Consider the following 16956-nt stretch of genomic DNA (forward strand, 5'->3'; position numbering starts at 1 on the left):
TTCATCTACTTCAGCGCCAACTAACACCCACTTGCACATCTGACAGCAGTTATACCTGAGGTCAGATTCAGGATAACCAAATCCCCTGGCCCAAATCTACACAGCACAGACAGTGACAGGGACAGCCTGGCACATGCAGGATTGGACAGATTTGACTTGCACACAGTCAGTGATATATCCTGGTGCTACACTCTGCAGATGTCCCGCTCCAATCCGAGGAAGGAGACAGGATATATAGCCAGATGGGCGTAGCAGGAGGATTAGCAGATATATAGGACGTGACTAAAGCACTCAGGTTATGTGTCTATGTAGATGAACTTTTGCAATTTACTGTCCTCTATTTATACGATGCCTATCTATGAAAAATGTGCAAAATTATTTCTAACGAGGGGGAAAAGAAAAGTTAATCAAATATTTTTTTATAATTCAAAGCATGTTGACTGTATCCAACTCCTACCTGTCCGCTGCTTTGTAAGTACAGCACCAGTGGCTCAGCCTTGGTCACAGCAACCCACATTTTCATCCAGCTCTTCCCTTTCTCCTGTACTTGGAGGTGGCCACACAACAGGCAGTTCTCTGCCGTTAGAGAAACCTGTCTCTGAAACACACACGAGACCAATCATCAAGGACTTCCTCATTTTACTACTGAGCTAATTATTGAACTAAACAGAAAAAGATGCGCTTTAAAAAACACGTGTAAAAGACGTATTTATTATATTTTGGACACTTAATCTGATGAGGAATGACAGTGCAGTTCTTCTACTGTTCATCCTTACGTAACAGCAATGTAGGACACAGTGAGATTTGTACAGGGACAGGTGTTAAAGCTTCTGCTGCCCCTTGTCTAACCTTAGTACAGCCTACAGCTCCCTCATGTGGTGACTAATCTCACTACAGATGATTCCCCACTGGGATCCTTCAACAGAGACACGAGAGGGAATGAACCTGAATCACAATACTGTTTCACAGTTTCGTCATCGCTATAAGTGGTTAATGTCCTGTCAGCTTTAAGGTGCAAATACTCCATCCGACTGTACATCTATCCACAGACGGACAGTGGGACAGGGATACAGACACCTGAAGCCGCCAGACTGCGGAGTCAGCAGAGACGACAGATTCGCCTTAAGCCGAGATCTCATTATCATATTAGTCATCAAAAAGGGATTAGCTGATCTTTCAGTGTGAATGTCTTTGCACATGTACGTGTGCAACGTGTGTAGCGGTGTGTGCATACAGCACAGTAACTTAAAGACAACAGTACAGGAGTAAAAAGGCACTGCAGCGCTTTCTACTCTTTGTTGCCAGCAGCACAGTGTGGCTCCTGCCAACACTGAGCAATAACCTATTGGCATGAGCAAATGCAGCAAAAAAACTATTATTCATTATGTGTGTGTCTGTATTTTTTTGTTCTAACCTCAGGTGCAGTTTTTCTTCTGTGTTCACCAGTACCAAGGTTCTCTATGCTGAGGCTGGCTTCGAAACATTCAGGACACACTCGGCTCGTTTTGTTGTCCATCTTTGAACACTTTGCACAGATGGCCTGCAGAAGGACAGAGAGCGAACAGCAGACAGTTATTTGTCTAAAATTTCCACTTGTTCCACCACTTTTCTCTCCATCCCACCAAAAACAACGCCCAAATTTGTCTCGTTCCATCTGTGCTCACCGCTCCGCAGGACTTGCAGTGATGTTTGCGCTTGGTGAAATTGAAGCTCTCGCTGCAGCCTTTACATGTCTGCTTCTCCTTCTCCTTTTTCTTGGAACTCTTCTGGAAAAAAAAAGGATTGTGTGTAAAGGCCTTCAGCCTGCTCAGTTTCAGCACAGGCGAAGCAAAAGGAATGTCTGACAGCTTGTCCTGCTACATCCCGTGTTTGTTTGGCTTTCTGTCTCCCTTTTCTCCCTTCTATTAACAAAGATAGGGGGCATACACCCACTCAGACACACGAAAATATCCACACAGATTGTTGTTATAGATACTACATATGTGGGATGAGGAGTAAAATAAATCTCTCCCTGTTTGTATAGATAACAGAAAAACTTTTGATTTTTGAGATTAGCATCATCACATTTGCTCAGCCTAACTGTAATGTATGCTTTAGCATAACAAAAAACACTTTGAAAAACAAACACAGCTAACGAGACTATTGTTATATCTAGCAGCATTTCTTTAAGGACATTCTTCGACTAATTTTCCCTTTTAGTAAACATGAATTTACTAAAGCTCAGAGACGCTTGTTGCCTTTTTGGAAATGTAGTTTTACTCTAAAAACGACAAAAAAACATTGTTCACTGGAACTAGTGTTTGACTTTGTTTGACTCATCCTCTTGGAGTCTGCCCAAAGTCAGTCTCACTCCCTTTTGCATTCACTAGACAACCATCGACAATGTCCTGAATAAGAGGCAACTACTTTTCTCTCTCTCTGGCTTCTTACAGGAATGAGCTATGCAGCACACTCAGGAGCTCATAGAGGGATCAGGACTGTGTTACTTTTCTGTAAGAGCATCTTACCCTTTCTTGTAGTCTTTCGCCATCAGAGTCGATGGATGTGTTCGACCAGAAACCCTGAGGAGGAGGACATGCACAGTGAGCAACAGTAGTTTAACCTTGCAGTCAGCCATCTCTACCACTAGGTGTCAGTCTGGACCTTCTGAATCTGGTCCTCTGGCTCGTGTCACTACATTTGGCTTGGGTCCAGCTAAGGCCAACTCAAAGTGGGTCAAAGCACATCTATGATAGTTTTGTATATACTTTGAGTTGGGCTTTCCCTATTAGGTCATAAGAGATCTCTGTGAGAGGAGACTTGCAGACTCTACACGCGGAAATGGCGAGAGCTGTATGTACCCGAACATGACAGGAAGGTTAAGTGAGCGTATTGTCTGTATGATACTACCACATCCATAGAAGGAGAGCTATTCAGGCAGACAAAGGCCAGACTATGACAAGCTTGTTTGGTGTACCACTAGTCTCCCATGATTCATTGCCAAGGATGACCGACTGACTGATCAATGAAGTGCCTGATGAAGGCGGAGTGAGACTGACCGGTGACTCCGGCACATGGTCGTCTTCCCGGGAGAAGGAGCTGTTGAAGGCTTTGAACGTCTTGCTGTTTTGTTTGTGTCGTTCAATCGTGGCCTGGATAACCTGAGAGTCAGAAGAGATTTACAGGAAAGAGGAGGAATAATTATGAGTTGAAAGAGGGAAGGAGGAAAGCCGTCTTTCTTTCTCCTGCCTAACTGAAGAACAAAGAAAGCATGTGTGGTATGCTGACTACCCTGACTGTGCTTCAAACAAGTGACAGCGGCAATGACATCAGAGCTTAAAAAGTATCACGGTCCTAATGCTGGAGTCTCAAGATAACTAGTTGGCTAGTAGTGTGCGAAAACCTTTGCTTCTTTTTGCTTTCCACTGTCTGTAAACTTTTGGAGTGGTACCAAAGCCCCTCCTTAATCTTCACATACTGAAAAAAAACCCTCTGCAGTTTCTCCAGTTGCCCATTCCCTGTTACAGCCTGCAAGATGTATTAATCAGCTTTACTCTGCTGTAATAGGCTAAATGAGCAATAATGAGGGGCTTTATTAGAGAACATAATTCCCAAACACTGCATGAGTTTGTAGAGGAAATCTCTTCTAATTCTTCTTTAATAAAACACAACGACCAAAGGCACAGACCAAAAATGCTGCAGGTACATGAGAGGCACAGACAGTTTCATATGCATGCAAGTGTTCTACTTCAAGTGGGTGAAATTTACCTGAATCCAGTCTTCCTTCTCCTCAGCCGTCCTGTAAAGTTAAAGCAAAATATGATTCGATGATTTCACCCGACTAGAAAATTCAGGCCATCACAATGACTGAATAAATATTCCCAAATAAGCGCAATTCATTGTGCACACAGAGCCCCAAAGAGTGGAAACATGAGAAAATAACAAGTAAATAGGGCATTAAATAATAATAAGCTAAGTTCCCAAAAGAGTTTTGTTCACTGGCTAATTTAAATACTTGTAAAGAAAAATACAAATAATTTTAGTTACAGTCACATTAAGGCTAATGATAAGTTAGCAGTCAGAGTTAGCTGGCCACAAGCTAACCAGCTAAGTCTGTTGTTTTTCTTCAAAATCAAAGAAAAGTGTTAAAGGTAAATGCTGGTATGTAAGCCTAACCCACTGATAGGGTTAGATAAGTGACTAAAACAGTATGCAAATGATCCCAGCAGAGAAAGATGTGTATTTAACATGTATATGTCTCAAAAGTCTAGTTTAGCCTATAAAAAGATCAGTTATCAAAAGGCAAGGTAACTGCAAGCTAGTTTCTGGTTATCCAATTGCAATACAATCCCTGCAAGGTTTTCAGAAACAAACCTCTGGGGACAGTGGCGTGCTTATGTTGTGGCTTTTTTGCTACATATGGATGATAATAAAAACCTTTTTGGGCCATAAAAACCATTTTGATCAGGATGACTATTAATCAAATAGGAGAAGAAATCATACATCGATAAAAGTGCACTTTGAAGTCGGACAAGAACTGCTGCAGACAGAGTGGATGACATTATTGGTTTAAGTAATTCTGCTTAAGTGAAATTATGACTGAGTAACAACAAAATCACAGTGTACCATTCTGAAATGGACAACTGCGATGGGATTACATTTGATCCATTTTGCGGTTGATGGTTGTAACATTCTTGTTTAACATTTGATCCGTTCCAGACTTTTTTGTATTTATTAACAATTTAAATCCCAATAGAGGAGAAAATGGTGCCTAGGCTAAAAACACTGGATTTTTCCTTTAACATCAGCAGCTATTGATTTTGATTGGTTGAAAGATTATATTTTTGAGACTTGTTACTCATGTAAGTAATAATAACACAGTTTTGCATTCTAAAACCATATGAAGTGCTTTATTTACAGAATAACATCTTCATTTTTGTTTAATATTATGTGGCTCTGAGGCTGTTTCGCATATATTTACCTGGCTTGCAGCTCCAGCGAACGTCGCTTACCGATGATGGCAAACGTGTGAGGAAGGTTCTGCTTCACATTCTCCTGCACCTGGGGTCAAAAAGCAGAAGAATGCCACTTGCAGTTGGTGCAACAAGTGAACAGTCACGGGAGAAAAAAACAAAAGCTAGAGAATAGGCTGAAAAGCAACATTATACCTCCATGCCAGCAATGTCAATCCTCTCTCTGACACTGAACTTCTGCCCCATAAGTCGGAGTTTAGGCACACAGTATAGCACCATATTGTTGAACTAGATCAGAGACAGAAATAATGAAGTTGATGAAGAGGACAGATCAAATAAAAATCTTCCTTTATTTGATATTTGTCAAACTTAACAGGGATCTCACCAAATAGAGGTATCGGTCTTGCGCTGTCCCGTTTTTGGCTGACATCTTCTTGATATGTCCTTCTTTTATGAGCTCATTGGCTGGGTTAACTATGTCCTCCTCTCCTCCAAGCCTCTCATAAACCTCCAACAGTTTGTGCATCTTTTCCTAAAAACACAGAGCAACAGGAGGAAGCAGAAAAGCTGAGAAGATACTCGACAGCGAGAGGATAGATGGAGCTCAGCACAAACATTTAAAGGGTAATATATTGTTATCACATACAGTTCTTACTCATTCTTTTTCAGCAAGGTGGAAAGTATATATTACAATTCTTTATTGATTCACAGATGCATGTGTCTGCTTGAGCTGTTTAAAGAACATGAAAGACATCACGACAAGACAGAGGAAAAATACGAGGAGGTTGGGTGTTAAAAAAGTCAGTCAGACTTCCGCGAGCTATGAACAAGAAGGCAGGAAACAGCAGCTTCCTGTCTGTACCAATGCAATGCTGCTGACTGACTGTACCACATCAGCTACTCTCTTATTGGGCAACACATTATCTAGTTCCTAATCAGCCAAGTGGTAGAGTACTGGAAAGAGTTGATGCATAGAAGAGAAGATAGCAAAAACATAAAAATAAAAGAATGACTCAGAGCATCGAGCAAAGCCTTACCATTTTCCTGATTGCTGCATTGGAGTGGTTAGCTGCGGTAGAAATGAGCTCCAGTGCTTCTGTAATACACATACGTGAGTAACAAGAATTAATAAAAACAAATCATCTTATTAATATGCTAAGACTATCAGAGAAACTGATATAAATCTCTAACAAACACAATTGCGCGGCTGTTCCAGTACTACCACCTTAAAAAAACACATACTCTTAACATTAACCACACAGTGTGTTCTAGGCTGGCTTCCAGCCAGTCAAGAGTCTAGTACTAATGCCTGCGAGTACCTGAGTCAGCCATCTTAATCATAACCTACATAAACAGAAGAGACACACAGGCGGGGGAAATGAGGCCAAAACAACTGTGATAAATTGCTGTTCAGCTGGAGAGGATGAGAGAAACCTTTCCACAGACTCCAAACAACGCCGTGTGGTGACGTTAGGGATTAGGTAAATGGATACAGGGATGTAGGAGGACATGAGATAATGTAATATATGTAATCGGTTTCTGCCAGGCTGTAGTTGAAACAGCATGAGGAGCACTCTGACCTTTGTGAAGTATTGTGGTATCATACTAACATCTATGCAGAGACGTAGGAGGCCTATGTCCTACCTTTAGCTTCATAACACATTCATTTAACTAGTTATTCTAATGATTGTCATCATATAAGATCTGGTTATTTTGTACAAGGACTTTTTTTTGCTATACACGTATACCGATCATCTCAGAAGACCATCAAACACTTAAAGTGTACAAATCATCACAGTGTTGATAAATTATAGCAAAAAACCCCCTCCATAGTTTTATCCTAATCTAACCCTACATATGTAACGCAATAGTGTTCAATATGACGGAAATTAAGTGCAACACTTCGTAATTCTAAAACTGTGATAACACTAAGATATTCATTCTGCGCCATAAGTGGGTTTTAGCTGCGCAGAGTAAAACTAGAAAAACACAGAGGGATGTCTTCAGAGCGCCCGTGGTCTCAAACAGCTTGTTTTCACATTTACCACAAGGTGAAGTGAATTTTGGCTCCTTTTGATCAGTCGAGTGGTTTTGCAGTTTGTGCAGTCGACAGTCGAGGGAAAAGAAGACATTTGCTGTGAAAACAGATACTGGCCAGTTCCTCTCACCTTCCCTCCTGTCCTTGTACAGTTATGGAGTCGAATAACTCCCAAGTGTTCACTGCTGTATGAACTGGACAGGACATATTTTTGCTTTATCTGCACTTTTTTTTGTTTAATCTGCTCATGTTCTTTTCGTTTTTTTCCCTAGTGACCTTTAATGATTTCATGGGCTTTAGCTGAATGGTACTTTCTTGTGTTATTTATTTATTCTTCTGTTCTGAATCCATATTTCTGAGTAAAGTTAAACTGTGTCTGCCTTGAGCTGAATACTCATCAATGGGTGGCGTATTTCATACAACAAGCGCATCTTTAAAATGTGTTTTACATGAAGCTTTAGATTACTGAGGAAAGCAAAGACACAGCTGGGTGGATTTCTCTGTGACCTGGAGTTTATCAGTCGTGAAGCGTAAACGTGCGAGTCAGCAGCAATAATAATGGTTTGCATTTATACAGCGCTTTTCGAGACCCTCAAAGCACTTTACAATTCCACTATTCATTCACTCTCACATTCACACACTGATGGAGGCAGCTACAGTTGTAGCCACAGCTGCCCTGGAGCAGACTGACAGAAGCGAGGCTGCCAGGGACACAACGACCAAGACAGACAGAGCAGGGGATCGAACCGGTAACCTTCCGGTTACATGATGAGCTTCCCAACCCCCTGAACCCCGGCAACTCACTTTCAGCATCTTTTCTGTCGAGAGCATCATCGGGCAACTTCTTCAGGTAGTCTTTGAGCAAGAGCTCATAGCGAGGAATCCTTTGGACTGGCTCTAACATGTGGTGCTGCAACGTCAGATTCCCACACACATCCTGTTTCTGTTGGTTGAAACAAAAAAACAAAACTTTAACTTGTTAAATTTTGGCTAAAACTCCCAAAATTCCTGACAAAACTATATAAAACCCAAATAATCTTTAGATATGTGTGATTGGATGTTCTTTTCCAATACATGCTGTTGAAAAAATGTAAAAACAGAAAAAAAAGGAGCAGAGAGAAACCTGTATATTCTGAACGACACTCTTAAATTGTGACGATCGCTGCGTCCAGGTGTTGACCAAGTCCATGGCCCGGTCAAAATTCTTCACATACTCTCCATACATCTTCATGAATGGAGCCAGTTTCTGGAGGATGTCTCCGATGCGTGGTTTGTTTTCCCTAAAGCAAGAACATGCAAACAAACGGATGATTCCAAAACAAATTTCCACGCCAAGGTTTATATCAAAAGATTGTTGCAGTGTTTTAATTAAATGCAGATTAGTTACTTCTTCATGCAAATGTATAGACAGCTCTACAGATGCAAATACATCAAGTTGCAGCTTTGAGGGAAAATTCCCAAAGCCTATTGGGAAAAAGATCACACAGTTTCCTACTAAAGCAGGGAGGAGGTAATTAAAGGGTTGCTTTAGCAGATTCATTTCACAGATCCATGTTAGAACCAAGAGAGGCTGCACAAGCATAAATACTATAATACTGGGGGCAATTACATCACTCATAAAGAGACACAAACAAAGGCTCATAACTAATGAGAGTAATCTCAAGAATTTTATTGGGGCATTACAGAAATTAATCCTCCTTATGAATTTTCTTCCTAAGGTGCACTTTTCTGACTTGATGTCCTTTGTTTTGTTTGTTTTTTTCAAGTTTATTTCAGCCAATAAATTTTAATGAGTTAATGTGAGGGGAGCCATTATGTGACAGGTCTCCAGAGGAGTCATTATCTACCAAGGGTGGCTGATGTTGGCATAATATCACAGACTGGAAGCAGATTTCCTGCTTATTGTGGGAAAAAAGGAGAAAAAAAATACCCTCAACCTGTAAGTCTTTATGAGACACATAAATACACACAAGCTAAAATCAGACACCGCTGAAAACCTGACAATAATGACCCCCAACGGCTCATCTCTTCACACCGATACTTAAGGAAAGCCACCGAAATGCCGAGTGTTTAGTCCTCACCATTCATCAGTAATCCGTGTCTTGAGCTCAGGGAGCAGGAACTTATCGTGAAAGCAGTAGATAGAAGAGATGTTGGAGAAGATCCCAGTAATGACGTCCTGAGGGATTCCAGCCTCGGTGAGCTTTGTGCAAAATACCTGCAGAGAAGATATTTGTATATAAAAACTCACGCTAAGAACACAACTCGACTCAGCTCGGCTCTGTTTAAGTAACAGGTATGTAAGCTCAGGCAGAAAAATGTCCGTGTTGTCATATGTATATCTAAGTGTGAATGACATCAAGCTAAGATTACTTTTCTGCAGATCTGCTAAAAACCAGATAAACTACACTATATAATCTAAACTTTACTGATGCTTTTTCACGCCTGGAGCACCAACTCGCTGAAGATGATTTAGTAGGCCAAGGTAAACGGCTATTAATGCGGTGGGTTTGTGGGTATTTAAATGTTTAGTATGTAGAAGGAAGGAAGGAAGAAGAAGAAATAAGGAACAAAAGGTCTAATGAATGATGTCATAGAATGCATGATGAGGAATGTAGTATTCAAAGGTTGGGGAGGTTGACTGTTGGTTGTACATAGACACGCGCTGTAAACTTCCAGGTTTGAGAAGTGAAGTTGATGTGGGAGTGCCAGCAGGCAACTGCATGCAAAATCTCAGGATATCTATATTGCGCTTATTCTCTTGTGTGTTTTTAAACTTTGTGGAAATGTGACACTCAATGACTGACGAATCAATAATTGACTATCAATACTGTTGGCTTAAAAATGTTTCTGTCCAATTAAGCACTATTACAGATCGACTGATTTCACTGGGGGAGCATCAGCGACAGATTCTTTATGTGCAGGTTCAGCTTAATAATCGAGCACATCATTCGCCATGACGCTTGTAATAAAGTCCAAATCACTGCATCCAGTTTTGCTTCCTTGACAATCGCAGTAACCGGTATGCACTGATGTATCCACGGAAACAAGTTTCATGTGAAAGTTGTAAGACAAAAACAGGAAGTTAACCATAAAAGCGTTCTGCCTTCAGTAACAAATAAACCATAGCTGCTCTGTGATAGGGCAGAGATCGTCAACTCTACCACATGAGCTCAACAAAGAGGAAGGCGACTTAACCACTGGCAGTGAGCACTCGTCATAGATGCGACACCACGCTGCAGGTAGAGAAAAAACTGCAGATACACAAAGAAGCCAAGAGTGTGAGGTCTAACTGGGTGATAAAAATTAAGAGCCGCAATGACTGGTTTGCGACTGAACATCAGCAAAGTATTTTGTGTTCCTGAGGTCCTTTCACTTCATTATTTTAAGTTACGTTAATATAGAACATCTCTGGGTTTTAGATTGGCCAGTGCAAACTGGCACAAAGGCTTATTTTATAGAGGAGATTGTCCAATAGATTAATCTAGAAAATAACCTTGTAAAATTAGAAGCTGGGCAGAAGTCAATTAAGTAAGTAAGATCACTGAGTTCACATCTTTTTTTTTTTTTTAACAGCGCGATTTATCAAAAGTCTCTTCTGAAGTTCTAAATGTTTTCTCTGAAAGAACACAAACTATATTCACTGGTAGATACAAAATATGATTTTTTTAAACGACCAAGGGTAGACAGCTATATCAAAAAATAGCTGTCTAGTCATAAATAGAGCCAAGGGTCAGGAAACACACGCTCTGTTCACAGAATTTAGACAGAAATATAGATCACTGCGTGGTTTGCAACACACGACAACCTACGTGCCTCCTTTAACAAACACACACACGATGCACACTCAGGCTTGCGGTGACGAAGCACTCTTTATGTTGGACATTCATAAATATAGTCCACATGCACACAAACAGAGGTGCATTACATCTTACAAGATAGCACTTAGAGCGCTCTAAGTAATCAAGCCAGCAGAGGGTTGGTGTATAGTGGATCTCAATCCCAGCATTAATCCAGATTAGCTGTAATCTCAATCGCTAGCAACACTAGCACTACTAGGCAACAGAAAATTGAACCGGATACAAGAAAAACCTCGCACAAAGCCAGTAACAGATAAAGAGACACATACGAAAGGAAAGCATTACCTGGTCGAGGAGATTGAGTCGTTTCACGTAGGCCTCTTCAGTTTGGAGAAGCTCTTTGGCAATATTCAGGAGTTTCTGAGCTTCTGAGCACTGAGGGGAAACAGAAAAGCAGCAAAAGATTACATCTAAGGCAAAAGAAGACAAACATACACGCCAACTCCACCATATTTGAGAAGTTTTCAGACAGTAGTCAGAGGTGAAAGAAAGCTGACACCTTGTGCTTTAAGTTATAAATAATAATGTGACAAAAACATACGTTCAAAGATCATTATCTATATTGATCTTTGCAATATAATGTGATATAATTCACCACAGCCACCCAACAGGTTACACTGCACAGCTACTGCCAGAGAAGCATTTTTATTCAGTGTTAAAGTAACCACTGTTACTACTTCCTACCTGAATAACCTTTATGTTACACTTTCTGTAAACACTAAACAACATTCGTAATATATAGTTGTATTTATTTATTCATTCTTACCCTTTTTTACCCCGCAGTTATTCACTGTGCTTTTTGTATGAAACCACTAACATGGGATAGCTGCTCTCTTTTTAGCACACAAACACGTGCATCGGCTTTATAACCAAACTGTGTGGCAGAGAGAGACCAATTATTGAGTTCCTTAAAATTCAAATATCTGTGTTACTTCTTCATTTAAAGTTTAACCTCACGTGAGTGTGACACTAGGATTCCATTTTCACATCCATGTGGTAAAGGGAGAAACATCCTTTGTGCTCACCTTTAGTATCAATTCGCGACATGTACATACACGATTATTTTGTCACATCACTGCCGCTTACGTCCCAACGTTCAAAACACTACTAGGCGATACGGAAACTCAAACCCCGTGTTTGTCTCACCATGTGTCACCCCTGTGATGACCGGTGAGGGTGTAACCCACCTCACACCCAGTTCCTGCTGGAGCTGTTGCAGCACCCCTACAGCCTTTGAAGCATCAACAGATAGAGCTCATGGCTGGCTTGATGAGAAGTAGCAGCAATGCTTGTAGGAAAAACAGAAGTGTCTGAAGGGGATCTTGGACTTATGTAAAAGCCCAAAATATTTATGCTTGTGGCTGAGGCAACTATCAGCAGCGTCTGCAGCAGATTACTGTAAACTGACATTCAGAATGTGTTATTTTAGTCACTGGTTTAGTTCAACAGCAGTAAATTATGAGATGTGCTAATAGCTGCTGTGGTGAAATTGAAGAGCCCGGTTTCCTCTCTCTTTCGCTTTGACTTGATGAGATGAAATGACATAAAAACACTGCAGTAGTTCATCCTTGTATCACTGGTTCAACACACACTGAGGTCACAAAACACTTAGCCTATTGCGACAATGCGGGTTTTGCAATAGCTGTCTTCAAATTAAAACAAGCAGCATCACATTCATTTAAGCCGAACCCAAACCTGAGCTTAACCAAGTCTTGATGTAAAAATTATAGAATTTGTGCTATGGGGAGTCGTTTTTTGCCTCCCAGATTGTGACTGTGCAAAAAAACCTGAAACCTTGACCCTGCAGTAAAGGGATCTTAAAGCTTTGTTCTCGCTGATGGATGAAAATACTCCTACTCATAAAGCAGGAAGGAATACTGAATCGGTTAGTATAAAAATGATGTTGCACATGTGGTATGTCCTTCACAGTCACCATCAGAGCAGCTCCATCCTTCCAGCTGAGCTCCAGAGACATGGAGAATCAATACCAGTGTGCACTGAAGTTGTTTTGATGACCTAAGATCTCACTAAGATAATTCAGCTTGGGTTTTTCCATTAATATGTCACTCCTCTGTACTCTTACCCTGGCACAGATGGCAGGGGAAAACTCACCAGAGATTATGCTTTGTAAGGAAATCTAACAATGCCAAATATTACTATGTGAACAAAAGTGAAACTCAGTTTTCATTGTGTGCAAAGAAGAGGGCACACAAAGTCAGCAGAACTTGTTTTCAGTCACTCTTGCACCTCACATCACTAAAAAAAACCACATCCTCTGTCAAAAGGTTGTCATTATAGAGCCATCAGCATGTCAGCTGTGCTGTTAAGACACATTCATGTAGACACAGAAAGGCTAACAACCACACATGCACACACATAGATCAACACACCCTTCCTCTGCACAGCGATGCTGGGATCAGGAAGCGCTGAAGAGCACAGATACCTTTTCCCCAAAAGGCTGCGGGTGTGGGCAGATAGTTCATGTTTTACAGTACTGACAACAGCTGAGGGGAACAACTACTGCTGACATTCATGAGTGCAATGCCACATAAATCTACTGTCTTAAAACACTCCTATCGGTTCCTAATGTCTAACATTTCTGGACTTAGCCCGAGTAGGAGTCATTGGACAGCTTCGTCTGTCATCACCTTCACGATCACTTCTTCTTTTCCAATATTAGTATATTTCATGTCTGTGATACTGTTGTACTATGATACTTTCACAAGCTGCTGGATAGAACAGGAAGCACTGACCACACATTTAGACCACAAGGAAGGGTATGAGAACTATCTGAGGTACCTGTGTTGTTTACAATCGATACTGTACTGGGACACAAGTGAAGAAGAGGAGAAAGCTGAAATTTTAGATCAACTGTAGGAACACTCTGTCTGTGCAGTCTTTGATCTGGCAATCAAAACATGCTTTTGTTACTGCTCTTGGGCAGCTATTCAGCTTTTTTTTTAAATATGTAACACAAGAGTCCCTTTTAGCTACAGCTCAAGTCATTTGTGACTGGCAAACTGAGGCTGTAATAGCATCTAACGTTTCATGCAGAAGTATTCTTTGAAAGTGTTCACCGAGGCTCAGATAATTATAGACACACGCTACTTTTTTCCATTACACGAACGGCAGGCTGAGATGAAGCTTTTAAACTCGTGGGACGTGTGCTTCGATTTCAACAAGCTATCAGAATTCCTCAAAATTACCACACATCACCTGAACTGAACGGTGGAGGCTGTAGCGAGCCGGTGTCTGTATTCAGACTTAAAGTTACGGTCTTTGGTACGTGTGTTTATGACCTGCTGATGGTGAGCGAGGGAGGTACTCACTTTCTGCGCCTCCGAGTGTGTATCTGTGAGATACCCGATCTGTGTGTCTGTCAGAGAGTGTATCTCCCCACTGCTCCCCTCATCTAAGTCACTGTCCTCATCCTGCGTTGAGTCTCGCTTGTTGTCCAGTGTAACGCAGCAGGACACACTCTCTGTCTCAGTGACGCTGTCGTAATTATCCTCCTCGTCAATGACATCCTCATTAGGGAACACCTCCCCTTCCACGGTGCACGACGGGCTGTCAATGCCACTGTCCCGGTTGGGAATCTTCCCGTTCTGCTCTGAGGAGTCCGGATTGTCCAGAAGTTTGTGGGATGAACCTTCATCCCGCCCCACGTCATTGAGGCAGCCATCGTTCTGTGTGATGTCATTCACAGCACAGCTATCCATCACAGGATCACCGGTGCCGTCGATGCGCATGGAAGCCAGACGCGAGAGATCAGTCTCGTCGTCAGTCCGTTCAAAGTTGCCAAGCGCAGGTTTATCCACAGGGAAGGAGTCTCCTGCAACCTTTGCCGTGGTGTCCTGGCTGCAGGAAGTGATATCTGGTGCACTGTCCATTCTCAGACACAGCTGCAGCTGTGAGCGTGGAAGCACCCCAAGGATGGGGACCCTGGAAAAATAAAAACAAAGAAAAACTTAGTATCACATCACCTTTACAGATGTGTATTACATCAAGGATCAATACTTGGGGCTGCACAGCAAAACTTTAATTTCTTGTTTCCTTGTATCTACGTCTCACTGAAAAACCAGCCCACATCTTAAACTGCTACAAAAAAAAAAAAAGGCTAACCTGAAACTTCTTTTAGAAGACAAACGATAAATCTGCCAAACTAACCGGTCTCAGTCTAAAGCCAACAGTCTACATTTCTCAGCTTACCTTGAATTTTCAAACCTCTCAATCAGCAGCCCAACTTTCTGTGCCTCTCTCTGCGGCTGTGCTCCCTGGCCAGGAGGGGTTAGCGTAGGCTTTGGTTTAGGTGGAAGAGGGGGTGCTGGCAGAGGCCTGGAGGGTGCCGGTGGGATCCTCTTAGGTTTCTTGTCTTGCCCAAGGGCGAGCAGGTGCGCAGGTTTAGGGGGCACTACAGATGCGCGAGTCCAGACAAAACAAGAAAAGCAGAGCAAAAGAGAAGCATGAGGCTCCAGACAAGAACAAAAGCAATCAGGTAACAGGAATAAATCCAAGGGAGAAAACCTCCATAGCTGTGTCGCTGGTTCACTTAGTAAAAACTTGAGATAAAACACAGAAAATACAAAAAAAAAAAGTCAGAAGAGACAGAGAAACGTAGCAGCGCAGTGGGGCAGGACGAAATCAACTCTGAGCGTCAGCGATCTGCAACTTCCTTATTTCTGAACAGGATGCTGAGAGCATGTGCGTAAGCCATTGTGGCTCAAGAAAGATGAGAAAAGAAGAAGGAAAAAAAAGCAAGTGCAAAAATGACAGTGCTCTCTTAAAAATATATGCTACACTTAATAAACACTTACATTATAGGCCAACTTTACTGACATATCTGAATTTTTTTTCATACATTTCATTTTAGGAAGCATTTTTGTCAGAAACCAGGAAATGTGCTGATATGTTACAGTTGTTAATTTCAGCACTTCCTCCATCTGTGTGGGCCACTGCTGATTAGAAAGGAGCAGACTTTTCTTTATGCAGTAGTAACAGTGCATGTGTTTATGTGCGGTGAGCTGTCTCCTGAGGATGATAACATATAAAGATGTTTCAGTTTCATCAGTTCATCAGAAAGGCAACAACTTTACTTTATATACTTCTTTTTCAGCCAATATTGAGTATGTTAAATAAAAGTAAGGAGTAAGCATTTTATGTATGAGTGGGAAACAGAGGATACAGCATCACCAACAAACAGTTGGACAAACAGTTTAAACTGTAAATTAATGAATGTTTGCAAATTAATTTTTTAATTAATAGTTTAACTGATCCATTATTTTAAACCATTATTATTAATGTTGTTCACTGTAGCTGCAAAAAAACTCACAACGTTTGTAAAGAGCAATCCAATAAAAAAGGGCGAAAAAAGAAAAAAGGGAAAGTGCTACTTGCTTCTGCCATATAATTCATCAGTTAAGTGATTCAGCATGTTCTGCACCACCAAAGCTTTTAGGCCAGAGAGATCTACGTCCAGTTTTAGATTCTTCTCTGCTCAAAAACTGACAGAATTACGACTTCCCTTTCAATTCAATTCTCCCTCCCGTTGGATTAGCTCGGAGATGTCAGTGAGGAAGTTCATCCTGTCAGGTGGGAAGTACTGTATGCATTCAAATAGAGTACCAGAAACTGTAATTGTGCCCAAGTAGCTCATAAGTCAGGCGAATGACAGTCAAAGCACAGTACGACTAGTTCTATTTGCTAAACCTCTTTAATATCGCTTGCATTTTTAAAAAAACAAAACATGTATTATATTTACACTTTTATGTGCAGACAAGTACATGGAATAATATGTTTTGACTCTTCATCAGCTAACTGATATTTGATTTCAAACAGCTTTAAAGCAAGAATATGAAATGTAAACAGGTTTGAAACTCCTAGCCAGCAAATCTGGTGCTAACCCATGAACCTCTGAGCTGTGTGTGACTGTTTTCAGCACTGCAGTCCAAGTTCAGCCATTTTCAGCCAATGATCTTTACCACCAGTATCAATTCATGAAAAAATGAGAGGATCTTGAAATATCAAAGCTATTCTAAAGGGCGGCTGTGGCGCTTTATAAAACCTTGTTTTTTCCTTGATCAGAAATCTTTCCTGATAAAAATGCTAA

At 41.1% G+C, this 16956-nt stretch overlaps 1 protein-coding gene across 4 annotated transcripts in view; it reads right to left on the minus strand.

Annotated features, from left to right (window-relative positions):
• The window catches only part of fgd (faciogenital dysplasia), a 52190-nt gene that overhangs the window by 2201 nt on the left and 33033 nt on the right, over positions 1-16956 (minus strand). For 3 of the 4 annotated variants that reach the window (XM_004546150.3, XM_012917844.4, XM_076878130.1), the window contains exons 3-18: positions 15060-15261; positions 14180-14792; positions 11136-11225; positions 9072-9208; positions 8114-8270; positions 7795-7933; positions 5990-6048; positions 5338-5484; positions 5148-5240; positions 4961-5040; positions 3748-3778; positions 3039-3140; positions 2508-2561; positions 1665-1766; positions 1415-1540; positions 458-598 (exon numbers count right to left, since the gene is read on the minus strand). In XM_004546150.3, coding sequence (XP_004546207.3) covers positions 458-598; positions 1415-1540; positions 1665-1766; positions 2508-2561; positions 3039-3140; positions 3748-3778; positions 4961-5040; positions 5148-5240; positions 5338-5484; positions 5990-6048; positions 7795-7933; positions 8114-8270; positions 9072-9208; positions 11136-11225; positions 14180-14792; positions 15060-15261 — 2273 coding nt within the window. The remainder of the gene's footprint in view (positions 1-457; positions 599-1414; positions 1541-1664; positions 1767-2507; positions 2562-3038; positions 3141-3747; positions 3779-4960; positions 5041-5147; positions 5241-5337; positions 5485-5989; positions 6049-7794; positions 7934-8113; positions 8271-9071; positions 9209-11135; positions 11226-14179; positions 14793-15059; positions 15262-16956) is intronic. The other variant, XM_076878131.1, reaches the window with a different exon arrangement.

Source organism: Maylandia zebra, linkage group LG20 (genome assembly GCF_041146795.1).
Source record: "Maylandia zebra isolate NMK-2024a linkage group LG20, Mzebra_GT3a, whole genome shotgun sequence".
Classification (NCBI taxonomy): Eukaryota; Metazoa; Chordata; class Actinopteri; order Cichliformes; family Cichlidae; genus Maylandia; species Maylandia zebra.